General features: G+C 48.0%; 2 protein-coding genes across 3 annotated transcripts in view; both read left to right on the plus strand.

The window, feature by feature from the left end:
* TM9SF2 (transmembrane 9 superfamily member 2) overlaps positions 1-3,788 on the plus strand; it is a 69,665-nt gene extending 65,877 nt beyond the window's left edge. The window contains exon 17 of the mRNA XM_073348582.2: positions 2,413-3,788. Within this exon, the coding sequence (XP_073204683.1) occupies positions 2,413-2,480 (68 nt within the window). The 3' untranslated portion in view covers positions 2,481-3,788. The remainder of the gene's footprint in view (positions 1-2,412) is intronic.
* A 17,619-nt stretch (positions 3,789-21,407) lies between these two features.
* The window catches only part of CLYBL (citramalyl-CoA lyase), a 231,064-nt gene continuing 224,986 nt past the window's right edge, over positions 21,408-27,485 (plus strand). For both annotated transcript variants that reach the window (XM_078853426.1, XM_078853428.1), the window contains exon 1: positions 21,408-21,493. In XM_078853426.1, the coding sequence (XP_078709552.1) occupies positions 21,429-21,493 (65 nt within the window). In that variant the 5' untranslated portion in view covers positions 21,408-21,428. The remainder of the gene's footprint in view (positions 21,494-27,485) is intronic.

Here is a 27,485-nt window from a genome sequence, read left to right on the forward strand (position 1 = left end):
CCCCTGGCTGTCCATATGTGTAGGAGCCGGAGGGGGGCCATGCCGCTGCTTCCGGGAGCCACGTGGAGCAGCCCCCGACCCTGCTCCCCGGCTGGAGTGGGACAAGCCCCAGACCCTGCTCCCCAGCGGGAGCTCGAGGGCTGGATTAAAACAAGCTGGCAGGCCGGATTCGGCCTATGGGCCATAGTTTGCCCACCCCAGTCTAGGGGATCATGAAAAGACACTCTCTCTATCGATCTGTGTATATATTACCTGTTACGGTTTGGCTTATGCTCAGCCTCCCATGTGAGTGACTGCACATTCTATCTACTAGATCAGTCCACATCTGTAGCCCTACTCAGGGATGTTCCAGTTGCTGAGATCTGCAAAGCTGCAATGTGGATTTCAGTGCATACTTTCTCCAGGCATTGATTATGCTTTGGTTCACTCTGCTAGATTGGAGGCTGCAAGAAGGCAATACCATTCTCTCTTCAGTGCTGGACTCTGTTCCAAACCTCCCACCTCCTTAAGGGGGTCACTGTTGGGGAGTCACCTGAAGTGGAGCACCCACAGGGACGCTAATCAGAGAAGGAGAGGTTACTCTGTTACCCACACAATTTAGGGTTCTCTCACACACCCCTTTGGGTACTCAGGAAATAAGGGAAGCAACTCTATCCTTCCGTGGGCCAACACCCATTCCCAGTGGACTCAGGGCTGTAAAGGTCTGTAGGGCCTTTTACCAGTGAAAGAGCCTTACACAGTAATATCCTTAACCTCTATTAACAGTTACCAAAACAGAATACGCATGCTAAGCATACAATGCTCACCACTCCCAGTAAGGCAGATGAACTTTTCTTGATGGCCGGTCAAGATTAGGTCATTCGGAGCTCCAGCTTCTGCACGGTATTATCAGCAGGGTGTTGAGGTCTGGCAGCTCTGATCCTGGGCTGTGTCCTGGTGTTAGGGTCCAAAGAACTTCCCTTTGAACCCCAGTTCATATAGTTAAAATTTGGGTCCTGCTTAGTTTTCCCTAACTAATCATTTTAAACTAAAGTGCTACAATACTGTTTTTCACCAATCCTAGCCGATTACAAAACTATAATCAGGCCCCACCACCTTCATTGATTTAAACTTTGAAAATTTAAATATGCAACAGACAAACAATAAAGAATCAGACAGAGACCACACAGATAGAGAAGTAGGGACCATAAAGGCAAAACAATATAGATTTCACAATCACAACTGTTAAGTGGTTTCTTGCAAGACAGAATATTAGCAAAGTTTTCTTTAAACATATTAGGATCTGTTGCTTTATCTGGTGATGGTAGATTCTGTTAGAACAGGCTCACCTTCTTAACAGCCTGATAGGACATTGCTTTGGTGCAATAGATGGAATGTGAGGATGTGACTCTGCAACTTAGTACATGGTTGCTGTTTCTCACTCTGGCTGCTGCTTTTACTGCAGAAAGAGGCCTCAGACCTTACAACTCACCTTGTGTAGTAACAAGTTCTTTGAGATGTGTCCCTCTGTAGGTGCTCTGCTACCTGCCCTCCTTCCCCTCTGCTTAGGAGTTTCCTACTATGGTAGGGAAGAAACTGAGGCCGATTCGCCCAGGCAGCCCTATGAAGCCAGAGTGTGGGGCACAAGGATGTGTGGGCTGAACGACCAATGCTACCAAAAATCGGTGATCAAAGGCTTGGGTGCATGTGCACTTGAAGTGGAGCACCCATAGGGGGACACCTTTCAAACTCCATTTATTGCACAAAGTGAATAACCTCTCCTTTCATTTAAAAAAAAATCTTTCTACCGCTTGATTGCCGAATTTGGAAAGGGTTTTTAATGTGTATGTAAATCAGTGCAGTACTATCTTCCTAAGTTTACCCACAGTAATTGAGGTGTCAACTGAACAGTGTAATGACACTATTAATGTCATACATAGCTGATCACTTGAGCAGATGCAGTTGGGAAAGGTGTGGTTGTGAACCTGATAGGGAAATGCTTAAAGGAGGGAAATGAAAGACTTGGGGTGGAGATGGCAGGGGGAGAGAAAAGAGAAACAAAGAACAGAAATAGCTCTGGTCTTAAAGGTGAGTGATTTCTTCCACTGAGTGATGCTGAATGTAATGAAGCATTAATAAAAATTTGATTAAAGTTCAGTTACTATATAAATACCGTATTCTATCTTTATGTAAACTTTCCATTGACACTAGGTGATCAGCTGTGGAGGGTAATATGTAGTCCTAAACTTATATCCTGGTGTACAGAAAAATGTAATTTGGTCCTACACACAGAGTGAGTTTCTAATTTCTGTGTTAGACCCTATACTAGTTGTGCTAATGTGTAACTCTTTGTTTTGAGAGAAGAATTCTGTCTACGTGTACATTTCCATATTTGTGAATCTTTTTGAAAAAAAATTTATTTATTTTTTGTAGGGACAATTGGATTCTTTGCATGCTTTTGGTTTGTGACCAAAATTTACAGCGTGGTGAAAGTTGACTGACTAAAGAAAACCCCAGTGTGTGAAACTTGGCACAGAAGAGATTTAATCTTCATTAACATAATTTAAAGACCTGTTCTTGGTGGTGAACTTAAGCTTTATCAGAAGTTATGACATCTTGTTCCTTGGGAATGATACTGAATATACACCCTCCTCAAAACACTTTTTGTATTGTGATTTAACAATCTGTTTTCATTCAAATCTTCTTAATGAAGACCAGAGTTAAATATTGTAAGCATTTGTAAATATAACTATACTGAAATAGAAACATTAAATTTTAATGGCAGAATAGAAGTGGCTGTATTACACAATTTGATACTGCTGAATAAAGTACAATTGTAAATAGGATTTTCTAGGCTTGGTAGGAGGGATGAATTATTTTTCTTTTGAAGGAAATGAGAACTTTTTATCATGCTAACTTTAAAGGATGTCTCCAAGGTGGGTTGCTGTTTTGGATGTGGTTTTTATTTCGTACTAGTGATATGTCCATAAATATTCCAATTTCTGTGACTTCATTGGTTTCAGTGTTGTTGGCCTTTTAAACTATGTGCCTCTGAGTCTTTGAATTTATAAATTCATAATCTTGTTGTAAAAATGTCTTCAGTGGGTCATTACATATTAGACGTTTATGAAGTTATGTAAATACAAATATATTGACAAGGGAGGTTTTAAAATTATGTGGAGTCTTTTATTGCGTTTTACTGTATTTGGTTAATGTATATTGACACTCCTTTTGATCTGGGAAAAAATCAGTTTTGTCCTAAATGACTAATGCTTAAAATGTGATAGTGGTGCATGAGAATGAAATTAGACATTACACGTATGCACTGCAGGATTAATCAAGCCCTTAACCAAGCTACTTTTTCTGAGACTAAATCATATGTGGAGAAGATCTTAATATATGTGCAGCATTCACTGCTGATCTTTTTTTAACTGATCTTAATGATGCATATTCCATAAAGCAACTGTGGCTAGATCTATTTAAGCAAAAAAAAAGAACCACTGTTTTTGCCTCATGTTCAGAGAAACTATCAGTTCCAGGTGACTAACTGACTAGAATTAATTATTCCACAGTACCTGTGAACAAAATTGAAATGTTACCTTGTTCAATAATTTAGATTCATAACTGTTCATCTGTCAACAAGGGCAGCATGTTTCCCACAGTCTGATAAAATTTTATTAAACTGCATGTACTAGTTGTCAGTCATAAATTAAATTTCTTTTGTCTGATTTTTCTAATGGTATGCTTTTCTAAAAGACCTTAATCTAATGATGCTCGAATACTGAATCAATAAAAATATTGTTGGTTAAGGTAACTTGTCATTATTAAGATCTCCAAGCTATGTAAAGTACTTACTTACATCTCCATGCATCTGAAGAAGTGAGATTTTTACCCACGAAAGCTTATGCTCAAATAAATCTGTTAGTTTTTAAGGTGCCACCAGATTCCTTGTTACTTAAGATAAAGCAGTTTTCCAAGTTTTATGTTCAAAAACAGAAAAACACAAGTTTGGATAACTTTTGTATTCTTGGTTTATCTGGTTAGAGCTTAATTCTGAACTCTTAACTATTCAGACCCCCCAAAATCTTCATTTATGAAACTGGATATATTTGCAAAGTGACAAGTGTGCATACCTATCACATCTACAAAACTCAAACATTTTGATTCAGTGAAATTGGACTCTGCCCACAACAATAATCAGTATTTACTTAAAAGTATAAATACTTGGCTTGTCACAACATAATCCTAACTCTGATCCCTGGATTGTTTATGTATTTTGTTACTTTGATTTAGGTATATTTTAAATGGATAATTTAAAAGCATTAATGGAAAGATTTTTTTCTAAAATATTTAAAAGTAGAGCCCATCAGAAATTTGCCAGTGAAACCAGTTTTCCATCAAAAATACCAGTTCATCAAAAGTAGTATGCTTCTGTGGAACCCAGGTCAGTTTCACCGTGCTGTGTGCACCATACAGGGGCAAATCTGTCAAATCATGTCAATTTCAGTCTGGACTAATTTACACTACGGTGCTACATCAGCGCAGCTATGCTGCTGTAGTGTGTCTGCTGAAGACACGCTATGCCTGTGGCAGAGCGTCTCCCACCAACATAGTGCAATGCAGACACCATTTTAAGTTGATGTGACTTTTATGTCACTTGGGGGATGGCTTTTTCACACTCCTGTTGACTTAAGTGGTAGTGTAGATGAGCCCTGAGTAGCTGCAGGGGATCCTACAGAGCATACCTTACTTTGGAAACAATGCCATGTTTGGTTGTTTTTTAAAATGAAAATCTCATGGAATTTTGAGTTCAGGGGAAATATCAGAAATATTGTTTGGTCTGAATTAAAACAAAACAAACTGAAATGTTAAAATTTGCTACAAAATGGAAACTCCCAAGTTTTGATCAGTACTGCTTATGATTGGTTTTTCTTGAGAATTTCAGTTTAATGGAAGTGTGATGTTACAGTGAAGTAATCTTGACAGTATGTATGCAGACACTGTATTTGCGGCTGATCACTATAATTTTTTTCAGAATAGTATAGTTTCCAAATAACCTCTTAAACCTTTTACTACTCCTGCTCTTAAAAGTCCATTGTATGACCTAATGCCTCTGTGTGTTTGATGCTACAATCAATGCCTTACAATGTGCAATATGTGTTTTAAAATGGAGACTGCCTGTAAAATCAGTTTCAGACTTTGAAAACTTGATTTCAGTGGACTAATAAGTCCCTCCCAAAAAAAGTTAAATGCATCACAAGTTTCAAAAAAAGCCATTTTAGAGCTGTATAACCTCAAGACTTAACTTATTCCAAAGTTCAAAACAAATTCTACATCTCAATGTGATTTTTAAGTCTAAATAACTGAAAGCCGACGCTATGTTTTGGAGTTACAGGGCATCAAAATCGCTCTACTCTAGTGAATATACCATGTCTCCCTAATAACATACTTGGAAGAACTGGGACTAGAACCCTTGTCCACTGCTCCAAAATATTTGGTTCTGCATGTGAGACAACGGGAGATTAGTTCACGGTTATGGAAGTGTCTCTGTTGGGGTAGCTGATCACAGGTTAGAAAAAACAATGTGCTCATACACCTGTACCTACTGAAGTAAACAGCAAAAAAACCTTACTCTTTATGGCACTTGGAGTAGCATTCGTGCCGTAACTGCCATTGAAATTAGGGGGAACAGTATGTGGTCCTCACTTATCTACAACAACAAAAATTCAAATTTGCTTAATGTCAGGCTGTTTTGAAATGTAGCCAATGCATGGGTTCCCGGGCAACTTAACTGAATGGAAAGGTTGAAGGAGTAGGAACAAGCTAGTGAGCTATCACAAAACAAAGCAATGTTGGACAAAACTCAGTTTCAAATCTTTGTCAAATTGTAGTGAGGTGCACAAACTGATTCTGTGAAGCTTGAAGGAAATACAAAATTCTCCTTTGAACTCTGAAAGCAATCTTCAAGCCAAACCCATTTTACAAGCCGGTATAGGGATGGTTAAAATAGAGTTCCATAATGGAAACTTGTTCTGCTCTGAATTAGAGAGAGGCTACTTCTATATCGAGGTAGTTTCTCTGTACAGTTTTCAGGTGTATGTTTTGCTTGGTATTTTGATACTATATGTCCAGCTACATATAAGCAGCCACAGGTATCTTAATCTGCAACCCACCATCTCCCACAGTTCTGAACATCTGGGCTGCTTTCCTTTCTGTGCAGCTTTACAGAGAGAGATCAGTTGTTTGGATCTGCGTGTTCTGGCCACCCCCACTCTGCTCCTACTTATCTCCAGATTCCCAGCCTGCATGACAGCAAACAGTGGTGGGATCCACAGAAAGAGTCCTTACCCTGCCATGTGAACTGTTTCAGCCCAGCTTTTGGGCAGGTATGAGCAGACTTCTCCCTCTCCAATGTTTCTCCTCCCTTGGTCAGTTAACCCCTCAGGTGTATAACCCTCCCTCTGACTCCACTTCAGCATCTCCCTGTGGGCCCCTCTGTTCCTTGCAGACATAGAGCAGCCAAGAAGGCACAGGATTAAATCCTCCCTATGTGGAAGGCAGCCTCCTAGGCTTTCCAGAGGGTGAGTTGTGCCCAGCCTGCACCCACCTTCCTTACCTGATTCTGGTATGGTACGGTAGCTGTGAGAGAGACAGGCAGCTGGGGTCCCCACCCCACCAAAGCAGCTGTCACTCCAACGGGGGGGAAATGGGTTAGGAACCCCAGTACTCTACTCGTTTCTGCCCTTTCTACTACTGAGGTATGTGGACCAGAAAATAAGATGAGACCAGGCAACAGTAATTCTTATAATTCCTCAGTGGCCAAGGAGACCGTGGATCTTGGACCTGTTGGAGCAGAAACTGGAATTCCCCGCTCCAGCTTCCATGGCGACTGGACATCCTCTCTCAAGGTCCTCTTCTTAATCCAGCTGCAAAATGGCTTCAACTAACGTGTATTATTCATTCACACTATACCCTTTGGATGCTTGCAGAAAAGGGTGTAAAAGAGGTATTGCTACACAGATACCTCTCCCCTGGTAAATCTCACTTAAACACTACCCTTCCCTACAATCCATCTCCCATTTCCTTTCTTTTCTTTCAACATTCTGCTGTCTTCCTTATACCATACCCTGTGTGACTGTCTATTCCCTGCTTGTCGTCTGCTTACCACCACCTCCGGAATTCATTGTCACCATCATCACCTCACTTGGTCTCTTATACAAGGCTTTTATGGGGAGTTCACAAGAAACGTTTCCTGTGGACAGATTGTTCTATAGTTGTCCACTATAGGCTTCCTTTCATTTTTATCAGAAGCACTGGGAACTAACCCCTGTTGCAGAGAGAATGTGGTAGTCTCAAATCATGTGGAAGTCAGACATGCCACAAAATACTAGAATACTATAAATTAAACTTGTAGGGTTGAATTTCAGTTCATCCTTCCAGCCCTACGGTATTCCAGCACTTGTTAAAAATGTGCAGCTTAGATTCTGTCTTATCCTTAACCAAGTGCTCTTGCATCACCTGTGGGCAAAAGCGCTTACAAGTTAGTATAAACCATCGGAGCAGAGTTAACTGTTTCCTAACTTACCAGAACTTTCTGTTAATGTAGATTTTTACCTTCAACATATTTACTTTATACACTGAATTACTACTTACTATAGACACTAAATTTCTGAAAATATTTTTAACCAAAAATCTCTAACTACCAAAGCTAGCAACTAATTTTTAACATCATGGCTGAACTATCACTTGTGCTGGGTCTGGGGATACAGCTACACAAGAGCCCGTTTGTATGAAATATAACTTTCACTCTTACGGTGTAGCTTTAGTACAGATTAAGTGTTCTGCTAACCTGGTCTACGTGCCATTGTCCATGTTTTCAGTTCACAAATGAAAGGGTGGGTTCAGAAGTGGACCTGCACGGAGTTCTGAAGTGTTTGCAGCCCTGGCTGGGTGACTGGCTGAATGCAGCACATTCACTGCTGCCGGGCTTCTGGCTCTTAGAAGTGTCAAGGCCTCACTCTGTAATAGGAAATCAGTTACCTGAGATTTACTACAAGTTTGCTGCTTTTTTTTTTTTTTTTTTACCTCAAGAAAGAAGGGCCCATAAGTTTACTCTGAATTTTCTACTTGCAGGGTATTTTTAGGCAGTCCTGTTATCTTTTTCATTATTAAATTAATTGAAATATTACTTGTGATGCTTTTCTATTTTTATTTCTCTCTGCAGTCTGTCCTATCATATTTATTGTGATTTGTCAAAAACCACCTGTTTAAATTCTGGGCACTTACATAGTGTCTATAAGAATATGTAAGTCACCATAAATGTGATTGTCAGGGTGGAGTGAGGAAGTGACCTTCGTGAGTTCCCACTTTCCCCTTCCTTAATTACCAGTGTGTGTGTTTGTGTTTGCTTCTTGACTGAAGTATGTAGTGCAGTCTGTCTGTATGGGGGACCATGTGCTGAGCCTAGCAGTCTGCTCCGCAAGACTGAGAGTGTCTTAATGAGGCTTTGATCCCTAAGCCCTTTAGCACCCTTAACCACGGGGTGGGGCTACTAAGGGAGAACAGGGGTTTAAAAATGTTATATGTGGACTTCAGAAGTTTAAAGTATCATGAAAAGTATGATACAGTGTGGGTATGCCACAGTTACTCCTCTAAGGCTTCTTCAAATGTCTCTTTCATTTATCCTTATGTTACATCAAAGCAAGTATTTTACAGAGTGTAATGATTTGAAGCTAGCAGTGGCTGTACTCAAAATGCTAGCAGCGTAGGACTAAATTAAAAGGGTTTAAAAATGAAGAAAAGTTAAAAACTAAGTTTTACAAGCTTTTAGTTTAGGATTAAGTAAAAACAGGAGTATTTCTTGAAAATCCATCTTAGAAAGCTGTGTGGGGATAAGTACTAGTCAAAGTTCACAAGCTTTATTCCAAAATTTTCGTTCAAGTTTCAGAGACCTGATTGAGTCTTCGAATACAACATCCTTCAGAGCTTAACTTCAAGACTTTCAAATAGCTTTCCACAATCCCTACAGACCTACAACTTAAGTTTAAAAATATTAATGCTTCCATTTTTAAAACCACTATCTGGCAGCTGAGTTTGCTGTAGAAGTGGTCATAATTTGCAGGCAGAACAAACATTTCAGAATGTAACTCATCTCTGTATTTGGAGTATTGCTTCACAGACACATGGTGTCACAACTTCTACAAGTTGTGCCCATCTGCATCATGATTTCATAAGCTTCTTTAACAGGGCCTCCAGGATGGCAGGGAAGGCGCAGTTTGCCCCGGGTCCCCCATTTGCGAGGGCGCCTTAAATTGAGTGGCATTGTGACCTGGAATGCAGGGTTGCAGCATTACTCAGGTTTGGCCTGGCCATCCCTGCATCCTAGTGGGAGGGGCAGCTGGGCTAAATTTGAGTGAGTGGTGGTGTGACCTGGCATGTGGGGTGATAATGCCTGGCACACTCACGAGACAGGAGTCACTGCTGCGGGGGTTAATGCGGGTGGGTTGTCTTTCCAACCCCTCTCCCCCTTCTCAGCCTCCCCTCAGTAGTAATATTTTTTGAAAGGGTAGAGACCTCAGTTTCCCATTTTGTGTCGGGCCCTCAAAAGCATCTGTGCAGCCCTGTTCTTTAGAAATCACATCATCAGATGTACAGGCGTTAAAAAGATGTGGGAAGTAGATCTTCAAACTTGCATACGTCAGGACCTAATGAGATGAGGTATCGTCCAACAGGAGAGAAATTTCTAATATTTTAGCTTTCACAGACTTAATTTTATTTACTTTACATAAAACTATCTAGACCGCAGTTAGCCTTTCCAGTATAAAAGTATGTCATGTGTGTAATGGGAAAGTGAACCAGGGTGGACAATGGTTTTCAACAGTAAGTGCGCATGGAACGGGAGTTGAAAACAGCTTAAGTGTTAGTGTAAGACAGAATACAACTGATTTCAATGTCATTTATAGCATGGCTGAACTTTGGTTCTGACAAGTTCCTTCTTGAAAAAAATGACTTGATTATATCAAATCTCTATCAAGCATTCTAAAATGTTATTGCAAATGACTGTGTTCTCTTCACACTAGCACTTAAACTGTTTTTATTAATGGTTGAGCAAGAGTTCAATTTCCAGATAGAGACAGGGCTTTAGAAACAATTATCGGTGGCAGTCTTGTAAACAAAACCAAGTGACACATCTATACCTTTTATATGAATGTCGTTCCCCGCCCCCCACCCTCTTCCATCTCATAAACAGCTTCTGGCTGCAGATTTGGTCCTTCATAGAAGAGATTTTGAAGATCCCAGCTGACATGTACAGCAGCCTGGTAATCCTCTAATAATCTGTTCTCTGAACTAGTCTGGAGATGTCACTGAAAAGGCTTGTTGACAACCTTCTGTCTATAGCATTAAAGATAATTCTGGCAAAACTGTGACTATCTTAGTCAGCTGGACTTTAACACATGGCTGACATGTCGTGGTGACAAATTCAAAAAGACCGTTGACAGAAAAAAAATTGCATGGAAAAATACTTCTGTTTTCCAGTTCGCTCTGGGTTAAATTGACTAAATCAGGTTACTGAATAAAACTTTGTAACCTCTTTTTAATCTGTTTCCAAATTTTTTTGTGTTTTTTAAAACAATGTCTTATTGTAAAGAGTTATATACACACAATTGTACTTTCCATACCGACTGCTATGCTCTATGCTATTTTCGTATATGTGTTGAAATATTATTTCTTGCATAAGTGTATATTCATAAATACTGTAAGAAATAATACAGATTTAATCAGTTTAACTTTTCGCAGACACAGTTATAGGCTTTGATTTGACAGGAAACGAAATGGAAATGCAATGATCAAATACATTAGTAAGTGTCTTATAAGTTGTTATATCAGTTTCAAGCAGTCCTTGCTAGAATAGTTAAAATGTTTTTTGTATTGTAAAATGAATACTAAGCCCAACTACACTGTTTTGTTACATATGGAACATAATCTGATCCTGAAAAGCTGCTTAATCCACTATTTTAATAATAGTAGATTAAGAGATCTATACTCCACAGTGACACAATATATTGAGTTAAAGATCTGCAGAGGAACATTTATATGATCCATTGTAATAGCAAAAGGAAACATAATGTTGCAGTGTCAACAGTCTGAAGATTGCCTGCACTGTTTCAATGCATGCGACAATGAATCAAACCTTAATGAGCACCCTTAAATTTAAAAGCATTGTAAAATTTACTGAAAGAGAGGTATCTGGAATAAAAGGGGAGGGTACATAAATACAAATTAACATTTCAACAAAATGTAATGTTAAAGACCTAGAATGAATTATGTTTAAAGGTGTTAAAATAATGTTTGTGACACAAGCTAAAAAAGCCAAAGTATTCCAAATTAAGACCCCCTCACCCAAAATGGTATTTGCAGTTTTGCAAGCTAACATTATTATAAAAAGACCCTCAGACTTCAGAACATGGGAGTCTCAAGCTTTTTCCCTGCAACTCCCTCTCCCTCCAACCAACCCTCTCTTGTCCTCCTCAACTACTAAGCACCCACGTTTTTTATCTTGTGGCCCCAATTCTCACTGTCACAGTTGCCACAAGTACTCCAAATAGTTTAAAAAGTAATCAGTATGGATTGTATAAATCAAGATGGATTGCTTCAACGAGGTTTTAATCTGTTTAGCAGAAAATAAATTTTAAAAAATCAGCGGAATACAGGATGACTTCACTGACACAGAAAATTCTAAACCAAACCAAGAAACATCAATTTCTCTGACTGCCATAAAGCAGATCTCTGCTCTTCTTGGCTGGTGAGAGACCAACCAGACCCACCACTAACAATCAATCAACATTTCTTTTATGTGAACCTGCCAGTGTCAGGTCCTGAAAATAGCTAGCCAACCCTGAAAACAATTCTTGATGCAGGAAATCTCTACAACTACTGCCCAGTCCCAAACCCTCTCTCGTTAGGTAGATGACTTAGAAAGTAGTGACAAAGGATCTAAAGCAACAAATAACATATTCTGACATATTGTGTCATTTGCTATTAAAAACTGGATCATGGTACAGGGACATCCAGAGTAGCATTAATGGACAACTTCCTCATGGAAACAGGTAGTGTTCAAATCTCAGTGATCATAACAGGACTGACTGCAGCTTTCAACATAAATGAAATTCCTGGGGTCAGAAGAAAAGTACTGTCATATATTACAAATTGGCTAAGAGACAATTGTATTCCTATTTTTATTTAATTTCTTTAAATGTATGTGAAAGTACAAAAGGGAGCCATCCCAGGTTCTAGGTGCCCCTGCTATAAATAATAAAAACAAAGTATTAAATTAAATGGGGAACAGAACACAAATTCCCATTCCCACATTTATCTAGCCCCATTAAAACCAATCCAACCATGCAGATAGATGCACCTTACAGCATTCCATGAAGGTAAGCAAAACAGGGCTATTTTGGGCCCATGGGAGATGGGTGTGTGGGGGGAGTTTGTTCCTGAATTGACAAGCCCTTATCGAGAATGAATACTCCACTGCCAGCCCCCTTTCCCTTAAATCAAAGGGATCCAGGTCAAGCACATCCACTGATTACAACTACAGCAGAATGGCACGAGTAGGAAACTCACTCAAATAGGTTCTGAGCCATTTAGCATTTAAACTAAAACCTTAAATTCAGTCTGGAAACTGATAGGCAGCCAGTACAAATCATGGAGCAGACCTGTGACTTTCTGCCACTGAGCATTGCTTGATAGGCAAAGAAGTAGACCTGAATGATAAATTTTCAACATGGCAAAAGGTTAACACTGGGGTGTCCCAGGGACCTGTATTAGGGAATGTGCTATTTATTATATTCATCTGTGATATGTGAAAGGGTTGGACAAGGACAGTTCAAAATTGCAGGTGACATATTATTTAGAATAATCAAGATCAGAGCTAAATGAGGTGGATGGACACCACAATTCATTTTATTTGTTTTCTTTAAACGTTTAATATATGATGGGTGTCTCCTCAGTGCCCTGGGTGCCTACCCTATACATTACAAACCACAACATAAACATAAATGAAGGGCTGCCCAAATATATAGATAGCCACATTAGCACCCTCCTCAACAGCCTTAAAGCAAAGGAAAAGATGGGTTTTGTAGCATGCCTGGATTTTGTAGCTGTATCCCCACACTTGTGCTGGGTGTGGGGATACAGCTACACAAGAACAAAAATATCTTTAATTTAATATTTAATTTAATTTAATAATTTAATATCCGGTGTCAAGTGGAGTGCCCCAGGGGTCGGTTCTGGGACCGGTTTTGTTCAATATCTTCATAAATGATCTGGAGGATGGTGCGGATTGCACTCTCAGCAAATTTGCGGATGATACTAAACTGGGAGGAGTGGTAGATACGCTGGAGGGCAGGGATAGGATACAGAGGGACCTAGACAAATTGGAGGATTGGGCCAAAAGAAATCTGATGAGGTTCAATAAGGATAAGTGCAGGGTCCTGCACTTAGGACGGAAGAACCCAATGCACAGCTACAGACTAGGGACCGAATGGCTAGGCAGCAGTTCTGCGGAAAAGGACCTAGGGGTGACAGTGGACGAGAAGCTGGATATGAGTCAGCAGTGTACCCTCGTTGCCAAGAAGGCCAATGACATTTTGGGATGTATAAGTAGGGACATAGCGAGCAGATTGAGGGACGTGATCGTTCCCCTCTATTCAACATTGGTGAGGCCTCATCTGGAGTACTGTGTCCAGTTTTGGGCCCCACACTACAAGAAGGATGTGGATAAATTGGAGAGAGTCCAGCAAAGGGCAACAAAAATGATTAGGGGTCTGGAACACATGACTTATGAGGAGAGGCTGAGGGAACTGGGATTGTTTAGTCTGCAGAAGAGAAGAATGAGAGGGGATTTGATAGCTGCTTTCAACTACCTGAGAGGTGGTTCCAGAGAGGATGGTTCTAGACTATTCTCAGTGGTAGAAGAGGACAGGACAAGGAGTAATGGTCTCAAGTTGCAGTGGGGGAGGTTTAGGTTGGATATTAGGAAAAACTTCTTCACTAGGAGGGTGGTGAAACACTGGAATGCGTTACCTAGGGAGATGGTAGAATCTCCTTCCTTAGAAGTTTTTAAGGTCAGGCTTGACAAAGCCCTGGCTGAGATGATTTAATTGGGGATTGGTCCTGCTTTGAGCAGGGGGTTGGACTAGATGACCTCCTGAGGTCCCTTCCAACCCTGATACTCTATGACTCTATGATTCTATCTGGGCGCTGACAGACTAAGGTGGGGGAGTGCATTCCAAAATCAACCCCTGAAGAACAGTTTACACTACTCATCTGTATTGCTGGGTGTTAAATGAAGAGTTCGCACTCATGAAAAAGATCTGTGCCTCACAGTGTAAAATTCAATGAAAACATCTGCACAGTGTACAGTAGAAGTCCAAAAGCAAACAAAATGTGAGTATGTATAAAGAATGAGGTAGAAAATAATACAGAAAATATTAGGATGCCACTAGCTAAATCAGAGGTATACTCTCGTCTGGAATACTGTAGTCAGTTCTGGTCATCAGACCTCAAAACAATATAACAGAAGTAGAAGTGGCCCAGGGATGGCTGATAAAAATAATTAGAGGCATGGTAACATTTCTGTATGCGGAGAAATCAAAAAGATTGAGATTATTTAGTTTAGAGAGGAGGTGAATAAAAGGAAACATGATATAAAATAATGAATAGTCTATAAAAAGATAAGTTTACCCCTATTTAACCCTTCTCATAACACAAAAACCAGTTTAATAAAAAAACCATTTCAATTATATTGAAAGGCAACATTTAAAATTCATAAAAGGAAATATTTTTATACAACATAAAATTAACCTGTGGGACACATGGCCATTGGACATTACTGAAGCCAAGAACTTATTAGGATATTTTTAAAAAAGGATTATTCATGTAAGGGTGGGATTTTCAAAAGTGCCCTGAAGTCAATTCACTGAAGTCAATTGGAGCAGTTAGGCCAATGCTAAGCACTTTTGAAAACCTCACCTTTATATAGATAATGAAAACACCCACAATTACATCATTATAACTATAACGAGGGAATAGAAATCGTCCAGATCCAGGACATAAGCCTGACTTGTAGCTGTTTGCTACAGGGTTTCTTGCACCTTCCTCTGAACCAGCTGGTGTTACTAGGGTCCTACATTATTTTATTCAATGTTTTATGTGTAAAATATGTACTGTATAACCTGTCATTGTAAAAAGGGACACTGTTTAGGTGAAAAGAGCATTGTCATAGGCAAGTGTGGTGAAGTTGTAAATGCATCCCCCCGTTCCCCTCTTATTCCATTATTTCTTACGGGGAAAAAATTCCCCAGGATATGTTGTTTTGGTATCCATTGTCCTTTTCAAGAACACAACCCCAGTGTATACAGGGGAACCCCTGTAAGAGGTAACAGAATTATTATTTGTCTTACAATAGTAATGAGAGACCACTCAAGCAAACTCAGAGTGACACTGTGCTAAGCCCTGTACAAACACATGGTAATAGATAGTGCTTGCCCTAAAGAACCTACAATCTAAATAGACAAGACAGGCAAAGAAAGCATGATTATTCTCTCTTTACAGGTAGGCAACTCTAGCTAGAAGGAGCAGAAGAAACCAAAGCCCCAGGAACTGCTGTACGAGAGTGAGGGGGCAAAATGGGGGCCAGTCAGAGCCATCTTTTCACTCAACTCCCCATGGAGTAGGGAGACCACTTGTCCAGCTTGGAACAGGATAGAGCTCTTTTTGGCCCCCGTCTGGTACAAGGAGAAGTGAGAAAAATTGTTCTCCTTAACCTCTGAGATTAGGACAAGAAGAAATGGGTTTAAATTGCAGCAAGGGCAGTTAAGGTTGAACATTAGGAGAAACTTCCTGTCAGGTTAGTTAAGCACTGAAATAAATTGCCTAGGGAGGTTGTGGAATCTCCATCATTGGAGATTTTTAAGAGAAGGTTAGAAAAACTCCTGTCAGGGATGGTCTAGATGATAATTAGTCCTGTCTTGAGTGCAGGGGACTGGACTAGATGACCTCTCAAGGTCTCTTCCGGTCCTACAGTTCTACGATTCTTTGTCTGTAGTTCATGATTCTCCGCCACACAAGTACTTATACTGCTGCCCAGGCAGAGTGGAGAGCCGCAGTTGCTGGCCAGGTGCCCAGCTCCGAAGGCAGTGCCATATCAGCAGCAGTGCAGAAATAAGGTTGGGGTGGTAATTTGAAATATGATATTTGTCAATATCACTTTTCACAGCAGACTTAGCACCCCATTGCTACCTTTACTTCTGCACTGCTGCTGTCTCCCTGAGGCTGACAGCTGGAGCCCTGATGCTGCCTCCAGGTGAGGGCTTGAGGTGGGGGCGGGGGAGAGGATGGCCCAGCTCAGGCTGCCTCCTGGTGAGAGACTGAGATGCAGGGAGGGAAGGAGAGCCCAAGCCTGGACAGTGGGGTTGGACTGCCAGCCCCTGGTGGCAGGGCTCCGGGGTGTGCGCGGCCCTTCTGCATGAGCCCAGCTGCCCGGGACTGACAACTGGAGCTCTTTAAAAAAAAAAAAAGCACACAGCTCACACCTCCCTTGACACATTCCCACTCCTCCCCTGGGAGGCCCGCCCCGCTGGTTTAGATCAGTTGTCTGGAGAGAAGAGTAAGTTGTGCATATTCTAGGGAGTGGGGGAGAGAGTGCCTCACTGCCTGTTCCTTCTTCTTCTACCATCATTTAGTTTTTATTAGAAGTTCCCAGCAGTGTTATGAAGTCACATTTGTCTAAAACTGCAGGGATATTCCAGTCCAGTAAGATGGTGGTAGAGGGGGCGCCTTTTCCTACAAGTGGAGAAGAATGCATTCTGCTATTGCAGGCACCAAGTTGCAGGGGCTTGAGGCTCAGGGAGATGGCAGTAGTGGTAAGAGAGGGTTCCTTGTTTTATAAAATGACTGATAATATGCATCCTTCAGAAGGCTTCATTTTAATTTTCCTCCTGTTTTCTACAAGCAACCTAATTTAAGCTGATCATGCTGTATTCCTTTGCAGTTAATCACTCATGGGGCTCTGGCTTGGGGCAGAGGATGGGAGGAAAAGATCATTACAATAAAAGACATGTATTGTTAGCAGCCAGAATCTGTAAAAAAAGAATAAGAATGCAGCTTAATTTTCATAATCATTGCTGACCTAGAACTGAAAAGTATGGGAAAATATTAGCATTTGTAAACTGAGCAAATCATGTAAGTCAGTCAATGAACTTGAAATCTTCCATGTGAAGAGGTCATTCTTAAAAGGGCCCAATCCTGCAAGGTGCTGAGCACCCTCAACCCCCACTGAAGTCAATGGGAGTTGAATGTGCTCAGAAGTTCATGGAAACACTCTGCCCCTTACAGGATCAGGCCCAAAGTTACATTTTCACCAGAGGAAACTTTAATGCCATTGGCCATCAAAAGTGATTTCCCATCTCAGGGAGACACACAAATATTTCCAGGATTGATGTAGACAGATATCTATTTCCCAATTTCACACAATAAACCAAGGACAGCATCCACTTGTATCCAGAAAATCAAAATCAAAATCATCATTCTTTGACTGCTAAGAAATCAAAGTAAATGAACATCAAGAGGTCACCGATAGAAGTAGCCTGAAGTCATCCTAAGGCAGCAAGAGGTCATTTCTTTTTATATTCAAAGCATGGATTCCTATAAAAAACAATTTACTTTTACCTCCAATGGTCATTAACAGTTCTGTATTATCTCAATAGTTTTCGGTCAGTCCCCATAACCCTTCTTTACAGTTGTACAAATACCTTATTCCTAGTGATATAGCATTAATATAATGTTATGAGACCTGAGAAGTGCAAAACTGCTCTCTATCCTTTATTTTGCATTATTGCTCGCACTGTTTCAGCTGAACTAGTGTTATCAACATTAGGAGCTCAGGTCTACATTAGTGACGTTTGCCAATAATGGCGGTTAAGGGAATGATTTTGTTCATGACATTGCTATACTGGCAAGGGAGTGGAATCCCCGTCATTGGCGGGTTTTAAGAACAGGTTGATCAAACACCTGTTAGGGATGGACTACGTATACTTGGACCTGCCCCAGCAAGGTGGGCTCGACTAAATGGCCTCTCAAGATCCCTTCAGTCCTGTATTTCTATGGCCACGTCTACACTACCCACCTGATCCGCAGGTAGTGATCGATCTATCGGGGATCGCTTTATCGTGACTAATGTAGACGCAATAAATTGATCCCCGATCTCTCTGCTGTCGACTCTGGAACTCCACCAGGGCGAGAGGCAGAAGCGGAGCCAACGGGGGAGCGGCGGCCGTCGATCCCGCGCCACGAGGATGCGAAGTAAGTGATTCTAAGTCAATCTAAGATACGTCAACCTCAGCTACGCTATTCTCATAGCTGAAGTTGCGTATCTTAGCTCGATCCCCCCCACCAGTGTAGACCAGGCCTATGACTCTAAGCCTTAGCCTGGATGCAGCTAAACTGGCATAAATCTGCCAGTATAGCTTATTTTAATCAGGAACAGGTATAAGCTATCCTGGCAAAAACATTTTTGCCTGTGTAAACTGCGCCTATACTAGTGGAGTTTGCCAGTATAACTAGTAAACCTTTTCTGGTGTAAACTAGGTTTGCCTGCAGACACCTTTTTCATCACCATTATGATTAGCTGTACTGCAGTAGAACCTACAGGCTCCAGCTGAGATCAGGGGAGAAGTTAGGCCCAGCTCAGACCCAAGCCCAGCCGACCCAACCAAGTCATTTTCTGACCCGACCAAACCCTTCCCCTTGAACCTGAGTCAGTGCCCCTGCTGCCTCCTGCCCATTGTGTCAGTACAGTGGTGGATTCATGACCTGCTCGTGCTGTCTGCCATCCCCTGCTGCACTGTATATGAGCTGCAGAGTGAAGGGCACTGCAACGTCTCAGCACATTCACTCTGCAGCACACACAGCGCAATGAGCTGGTGGCAGCTGGGATGAGTGGGTCACACAGCCGCCACTGTGCTGACCCCATAAGCAGGAAAGCCGAGCTGAAAGGGGCCAATTGCTTTCCCATGCAACCTGGACCTGACACTTGTAGTCAGGTCCTATCGGGTTTGGGTTGGGTTGCAGGGCTCTAGATCATGGCCCCTTTATTCTAGCCTCTGTACATACATTTAAGGGCAGATTTTTTCACCCTTATTCATGCCCTCCTCCACAAATGGCCCCAAGAAGACTGCTTGTGGAGCCATGTGCTACTAAATGTTAGTAACAGAATCTGGCCCACAGTTAAAAGAATCCCTGCCCCAAAGAACTTCCGATTTAAATAGTCAAGACAAGCCAAAGATGGGGAGAAAGGACATAGTATTATCCCCATTTTGCAGTTGGGAAACTGTGGCTTGGTCTACACTAGAGTTAGGTTGACATAAGGCAGCTTACGTCGACCTAATTATGTCAGTGTACACACTACAGCCTTGCTCCCGCCAATGTAAGTGCCCTACTACGTCGACATAATAAATCCACCTCCAGAGAGGCACAGGGCTTATGTTGGTGTAGTTAAGGCAACAGTGTCCGTGTAGACTGTGTACACTGCATTACTTACATGAGCTGTTGGCTGTCATTCTTTTCTATTTCAGGACTCTATGCATGGAGCCATGAACTTGACAAGAGAGCTGTCCCCAGGGCAGGTGGGGGACTCCAGTTAGAGCCTAGTTGACCCTGGGTTCCCTGCTCCAGCTGGGCTGGGCCCAACCCGTTCCGAGCCTGGCTGCTCCCTGGCTTCCAGCCCAGCTGCTGCCTGGAAGTCCAAGCCTGACCCAGAATGGGGCTTCCTTGGCTCCCTGCTGACAACAGGGCTGCTGCCTGGAGGCTCCCCGTGGGGAGTCCTGGTGCTGCACAGATGCTCCTTGCCACCAGGAGCCCTGCTGCACCCCAGGCTCTTGGCTCCATGCCTGGAGTTTGGGTGGCTGAGGGGAGCTGAGAGCCTTGGGGCAGCCAACAGGCTCCCAGTGGGGATCCCAGGCCACAGCCTGGCTGGGAGCAGGGAGCTGGGCAAGCACAGCCCGGTTCAGAGCTGGGAGTGAGCTCAGCGACTGCACTGAGGTTCCCAGGAGCTGCCCGGACCATGGATGCAGACCTTGCAGCTGGGAGCAGAGAGCTGGGGGAGGTCAGCCGAAGTCCCAGTAGTGGGGAGCCAAGAGCTGGGGAGCAGTCGGGCTCTGGGCAGGCTCTCAGCTCCCCGCACTGCCCCTCTAAGTCGGCGGAAGCATTCCTCGTGAGGACATGCACCCTCGACAGAAAGAGAGTAGCGTGGACATGAATCACTGCAGTAATTAGTGTGGTGTTGTAAGTCGACCTGAGTTGGAAAGATTAAGTGACCTCCCCATGTCATCCAGCCCCAGGTCTGATTCACATGCTGCAGAAAACCAGTAGCCAACTACAATAGGGCTCCTAATAGTGGTTTAGACAAAGCCTTTGTTTCTCTGCTAATTACATGTTGTCACTGCAGGCGTGGCTGCAGCAGGAAGCAGCACTGCTTTGAGGGGGGTATTGTTGAAGCAGCACAAGTCCTGGGAGGGTATAGCTGTACCCACCACCATGCTTGCTATTGCCATGAAGGCTGGGAATAAACCCTGGCTCATAAGGGCATGTCACCCCCTGGAGCTGTGTCCACACGTTGAGGCGGGGTCAGGGGACCCACTGGGAGTGGCTCAAACACCTCTATAAGCTCCGGATGAGGGGCCAAGCCAGTGACACGGTACCAAGGTGTGAGTGGACCAGGCCTAGCAGCACCTGCTTTGTGGCCGCAACCTCAAGGGCACCAAGGGACCCACCATCAGCCCCACAGCGCTGCCCCTTCCCGCTGCGTGTTTCCCCACAAACTGAAACTGTGGGGCGGCTAGAAAACGACTGATTTAACAACACTAGTAACTAGTTGACACTGGGGGGACGGGGGAGTTCGGGGGATGGGGGGTAGGGAAATCACGAGGGGCCTAGAAGACCACGGCCAGGGGGCCCAGTTCAGGCGTGGGGCTCGCTGCCCCGCTCCTCAGGGGAGGCGGCTGCGGCAGGAGGGAGAGCCAAGGCGCTTCCGGCAGGCGACGGTGGGGGGAGGGGGGGCAGCAGGGAGCGGAGCAGGCCCGGCCCGCCGGCCGCGCAGAGCACAGCGGGACCCGAGGCGCGCCCCTGGGCCGGCCAGGGGCAAGGAGCCCTGGGGGGCGGGGCCCGGCCGGGGGGATCTGTCGCGTTCGCGGCCCAGGGTCCTGTGTCCCAACCCAGAAAGGCAAAGAGCCCCCAGAAGCCACTCGGGCCCACGTGTCGGGCAGAAGCGGGGCCCACGTGACGACACCGCCCCCTCCTACGAGCCAATCAGCGCGCGCGGGCGTTTGCGCTGTTTCGTTCGGAGCTCAACTTTTGGGCCAATCGGCGGCGGGGGCGGGGCTAAGACGACGATGGCGGCAGCGGCAGGGGCGCTGCGGCTCTTGCTGGCTGGGCAGGGTCTGAGGAGGCGGAGACTGTGAGTGACGCTACTGAGCCGTGGGGGAGGGGGCGCTGCGCTCACCCCACGGCCCCCACAAGCCCCGCCCCGCGAGAGCGAGACCCCAAGGCGTGGGCGCGGGCGCCGCCGTGCTGCGCTTAACAACCCCCCACCCGCCCCTCCCTAACGGCTCCGGAGTGACAGAGCCACACAGGCTCCGCAGCGCCTGTCATCGGCTCCCCCAGGGCCCCCGCCCCTCCCCTCCCCCCTAGTGCCTCCGCCTAGCCCCCCCACAGCCCCTCCCCTCACCCCTAGTGCCTCCGCCTAGCCCCGGCCCCCTACAGCCCCCCACTCACCCCTAGTGCCTCCGCCTAGCCCCGGCCCCCTACAGCCCCCCACTCACCCCTAGTGCCTCCGCCTAGTCCCCCTACAGCCCCCCACTCACCCTAGTGCCTCCGCCTAGCCCTGCCCCCCCACAGCCCCCCACTCACCCCTAGTGCCTCCGCCTAGCCCCGGCCCCCTACAGCCCCCCCACTCAACCTTAATGCCTCCGCCTAGCCCCGGCCCCCCACAGCCCCCCACTCACCCCTAGTGCCTCCGCCTAGTCCCCCTACAGCCCCCCACTCACCCCTAGTGCCTCCGCCTAGCCCTGGCCCCCTACAGCCCCCCACTCACCCCTAGTGCCTCCGCCTAGTCCCCCTACAGCCCCCCACTCACCCTAGTGCCTCCGCCTAGCCCTGCCCCCCCCACAGCCCCCCACTCACCCCTAGTGCCTCCGCCTAGCCCCGGCCCCCTACAGCCCCCCCACTCAACCTTAATGCCTCCGCCTAGCCCCGGCCCCCCACAGCCCCCCACTCACCCCTAGTGCCTCTGCCTAGCCCTGGCCCCCTACAGCCCCCCACTCACCCCTAGTGCCTCCGCCTAGTCCCCCTACAGCCCCCCACTCACCCCTAGTGCCTCCGCCTAGCCCTGCCCCCCCACAGCCCCTCCACTCACCCCTAGTGCCTCTGCCTAGTCCCCCCACAGCCCCCCACTCACCCCTAGTGCCTCCGCCTAGCCCCGGCCCCCTACAGCCCCCCACTCAACCTTAATGCCTCCGCCTAGCCCCGGCCCCCTACAGCCCCCCACTCAACCTTAATGCCTCCGCCTAGCCCCGGCCCCCTACAGCCCCCCACTCACCCCTAGTGCCTCCGCCTAGCCCTGCCCCCCCACAGCCCCTCCACTCACCCCTAGTGCCTCCGCCTAGTCCCCCTACAGCCCCCCACTCACCCCTAGTGCCTCCGCCTAGCCCCGGCCCCCCACAGCCCCCCACTCACCCCTAGTGCCTCCGCCTAGCCCTGGCCCCCTACAGCCCCCCACTCACCCCTAGTGCCTCCGCCTAGTCCCCCTACAGCCCCCCACTCACCCCTAGTGCCTCCGCCTAGCCCTGCCCCCCCACAGCCCCTCCACTCACCCCTAGTGCCTCTGCCTAGTCCCCCCACAGCCCCCCACTCACCCCTAGTGCCTCCGCCTAGCCCCGGCCCCCTACAGCCCCCCACTCAACCTTAATGCCTCTGCCTAGCCCCGGCCCCCTACAGCCCCCCCACTCAACCTTAATGCCTCCGCCTAGCCCCGGCCCCCTACAGCCCCCCACTCACCCCTAGTGCCTCCGCCTAGCCCTGCCCCCCCACAGCCCCTCCACTCACCCCTAGTGCCTCCGCCTAGTCCCCCTACAGCCCCCCACTCACCCCTAGTGCCTCCGCCTAGCCCCGGCCCCCTACAGCCCCCCACTCACCCTTAATGCCTCCGCCTAGCCCTGGCCCCCTACAGCCCCCCACTCACCCCTCGTGCCTCCGCCTAGCCCCGGCCCCCTACAGCCCCTCCACTCACCCCTAGTGCCTCCGCCTAGCCCTGCCCCACTACAGCCCCTCCACTCACCCCTAGTGCCTCCGCCTAGCCTTGGCCCCCTACAGCCCCCCACTCACCCCTAGTGCCTCCGCCTAGCCCCGGCCCCCTACAGCCCCCCACTCAACCTTAATGCCTCCGCCTAGCCCCGGCCCCCTACAGCCCCCTGCTCACCCTTAATGCCTCCGCCTAGCCCCGGCCCCCTACAGCCCCCCACTCACCCCTAGTGCCTCCGCCTAGCCCCGGCCCCCTACAGCCCCCCACTCACCCCTAGTGCCTCCGCCTAGCCGCGGCCCCCTACAGCCCCCCCACTCACCCCTAGTGCCTCCGCCTAGTCCCCCTACAGCCCCCCACTCACCCCTAGTGCCTCCGCCTAGCCCTGCCCCACTACAGCCCCTCCACTCACCCCTAGTGCCTCCGCCTAGCCCTGGCCCCCTACAGCCCCCCACTCACCCCTAGTGCCTCCGCCTAGCCCCGGCCCCCTACAGCCCCCCACTCAACCTTAATGCCTCCGCCTAGCCCCGGCCCCCTACAGCCCCCTGCTCACCCTTAATGCCTCCGCCTAGCCCCGGCCCCCTACAGCCCCCACTCACCCCTAGTGCCTCCGCCTAGCCCCGGCCCCCCCACAGCCCCTCCACTCACCCCTAGTGCCTCCGCCTAGCCCCCCCCACAGCCCCCCGCTCACCCTTAATGCCTCCGCCTAGCCCCCCCACAGCCCCCCACTCACCCCTAGTGCCTCTGCCTAGCCTCCCCCCCACAGCCCCCCACTCACCCCTAGTGCCTCCGCCTAGCCCTGGCCCCCTACAGCCCCCACTCACCCCAGTGCCTCTGCCTAGCCCCGGCCCCCTACAGCCCCTCCACTCACCCCTAGTGCCTTCGCCTAGCCCCGGCCCCCCACAGCCCCCCACTCACCCCTAGTGCCTCCGCCTAGCCCCCCCCGGCCCCCCTACAGCCCCCCACTCAACCTTAATGCCTCCGCCTAGCCCCGGCCCCCTACAGCCCCCCACTCACCCTTAATGCCTCTGCCTAGCCCTGCCCCACTACAGCCCCCCACTCACCCCTAGTGCCCTCCGCCTAGCCCCGGCCCCCTCCAGCCCCTCCACTCAGCCCTAGTGCCTCCGCCTAGCCTCCCCCCCCACAGCCCCCCACTCACCCTAGTGCCTCCGCCTAGCCCCGGCCCCCCACAGCCCTCCACTCACCCCCTAGTGCCTCCGCCTAGCCCTGGCCCCCTACAGCCCCCCACTGACCTTTAATGCCTCTGCCTAGCCCTGCCCCACTACAGCCCCCCACTCACCCCTAGTGCCTCTGCCTAGCCCCGGCCCCCTACAGTCCCTCCACTCACCCCTACTGCCTCCGCCCAGCCCCGCCCCCTACAGCCCCCCACTGACCCCGAGTGCCTCTGCATAGCCCCATCCCCAGAGCCCCCTGCCCCCAACCTCTCCTTCCCCCACACTCACCCCTAGTGCCCCACATAGCTCCGCCCACTTTGCCCCCACCCAGCCCCGCACTCACGTCCAAAGCCCCCTCTGCCTCCACACAGACCCCCTGACTTCCCCTCACAGCCCCCACTGCGTCCCAACCCTCCACACAGCCCTCCAGAGCCCCCTGACCACCTTTGCCTACATACAGCCCCCACTCACTCCCTAAGGCCCCCAGTTCCCGCTCCCTGACTGACCTGACCCCTCCTGCTGCAGGAACACATGTGAGGACTCTCCTTTCCGCCATTCAGAGCTGCCCTCTCATTCAGGTGACAGTCAGTGACGCCCCCCACCTTCAAATTTAGTGTCCCTCCAGGCTCACTTGCAATAGCCCCCACACAGCTTCCTTCTGGCTGCAGCACCTGTGAGGGCGAGGAGCGTGGCTGCTCTGATGTGCTGTGACTGAGATTTGTCAGTTGGTCTGTTTGCAACTTGTAAGTTTGAAAATCCCAGCAGCAAAACTGGTCTATGCAACTAAAAAGAAAACATGTTTACTAGCTAACCAGGTTTATTTCTCAGTAAGCTGATGGTTGTCACTGAGGCAATTGCTCCGGGCCCTGCGCTTTGCGCGGCCCCATGCTTCAGGGGGACGTGGGGTCCAGGGCAGCCTGAAAGGTTAGTGGGGGGCCTGGTGTCAGCAGCAGCAAGAGACCTGGCCCCCAGCCCGCCCCACTGGCTCTCAGCGTCGCTCAGGGGAGGAGGTGGAGGCCGGAAAGAGGGATGAATGGGGGCGGATCGGGGGTGGGCTGAAGCTGGGTCACTTGCTCCTGCCGGCGCCAGGCCCCCCACTAACCTCCCAGGCTGCCCTGGACTGTAAGATGGACTGGGGTAACTGCCCCCACACTTTGGGGGTCCCACGCTTCAGGGGGATGCAGGGTCCAGAACAGTCTGTGGGTTTAGTGGGGGGCATGGTGCCATCAGCAGCGAGTGACCCATCCCCATCCTGCCCCTGCTCCCATTCCACCCCTTCCCCCAAGCCCCCACCCTGCCTCTTTCTGGCTTCCTGTTTCTTTCTGGCTTCTTCCCCCTCCCCGTGTGATGCCAGGAGCCAGTGGGGTGGGCTGGGGCTGGGTTGTTTGCTGCTGCCAGTGCCAGGCCCCCTGCTTATCCCCTAGGCCGCCCTGGACCCTGCATCCCCCTGAAGTGTGGGGCCCATCCAAAGCGCAGTAAGGCCAAATATTAGTGGAGCCAGGCCCACATTCCCTAAATATTAGTGGGGCGCGGGCACCATGGGCCCATATAACTCGCTGCCTATGCCGAGTGGTGGGATTGGATTGTGGGGTGGGATGGCAAGTAGTAGCTTCAGAACTTTAGAACTCACCTCCTGCCCCGAAGCGCAATGACACGAAAATGAGAGCTGCTGTAATGGTGGAAAAGTGTGTGGCAATCACTTTGTGAAGCCTGGTAATTCCAGACTGCTACTGGTCAGTCACAAATCAATTTGGAGTTGGAAAGTCCATTTTGGGGTTGCGGTGATGTAAGTGTGTAAGGCCATTAATTTCTTCCTGCTGTGAAGGACTATGACTCAGTCTCTGAGCAATTTGCAGGTAATAATAGATGTCTTCGCGACAATGGGATTCCCTAACTGCAGTGGGGTGATAGATGGCACGCGTATCCCAATTTTGGCCCCAATCTTGCAACGGAGTACATCAACAGATAGGGCTACTTCTCTATGGTATTGCAGGCACTGGTGGATCACTGGGGTCGTTTCACTGACATCAGTGCAGGATGGCCAGGGAAGGTGCATGATGCAGGCATCTTCAGGAACACGGTCCTGTATAGAAAGCTGCATACAGGAATTTTCTTTCCAGATCAGAAGGGCATAGGCACTGACTCTTAGAGTGCTTTGGGCTGGAGCAGCCACAGGAAAAAAATAGTGGATGCTGAGCACCCATCAGCAGCCCCACCAATCGGCTCCTCCCCTCCCCCCACAGCGCTTCCCATCCACTAGCAAGCCCCGTCGATCAGCTCCTCCCCCTCCTTCCCAGCGCCTCCCCCTCCTTCCCAGCGCCTCCTGCCTGCCGTGATCAGCTGTTCAGCAGTGTACAGGAGGTGCTGAGGGAGAGGGGAGGGGGTGTAACAAGGCAGGAAGAGGTCAGGGGGGTGGAGCTTGGGGGAAGGGGTGGAGTGGGGGCTGGGCCTGGGACGGAGCGGGGGTCGAGCACCGCCCAGGAACTCACAAAGTCAGTGCCTGTGCGAAAGGGGATGTGGAAATACACATAGTGTTCCTGGGAGACTCAGCCTACCCCTTACAACTGTGACTCATGAAGCCATACAGTAGAAATCTTGCGAGCAGCAAGGAGCGCTTCAACACTGTAGAATGACTGTAGAATGTGTGTTTGGTAAAGGTTTGCTGGTGCTGCCTTTTTGGTAGGTTAGACCTCACTGAGGAAAATATTCTCATCACAGTCACCGACTTTGTGAGTTCCTGAAGCTGCTCAATCCCCATCCCAGGCCCTGCCCACACTCCACCCCTTCCCCCAAGCACCACCCCTGCCCTGCTCCCACCCCGCTTCTTCCCATTTTGTTCTGCCCCCTCCCCTGAGCACGCCCCGCTCCTCCTTCCCCCACCAGTGTCTCCTGTATGCTGCTGAACAGCTGATCATGGCAGGCAGGAGGTGCTGGGAGGGAGGGGGAGGAGCTGATTGGTGGGGCCAGCCAGTGAGTGG

This window comes from Lepidochelys kempii, chromosome 1, assembly GCF_965140285.1.
Source record: "Lepidochelys kempii isolate rLepKem1 chromosome 1, rLepKem1.hap1, whole genome shotgun sequence".
NCBI classification, from domain to species: Eukaryota; Metazoa; Chordata; order Testudines; family Cheloniidae; genus Lepidochelys; species Lepidochelys kempii.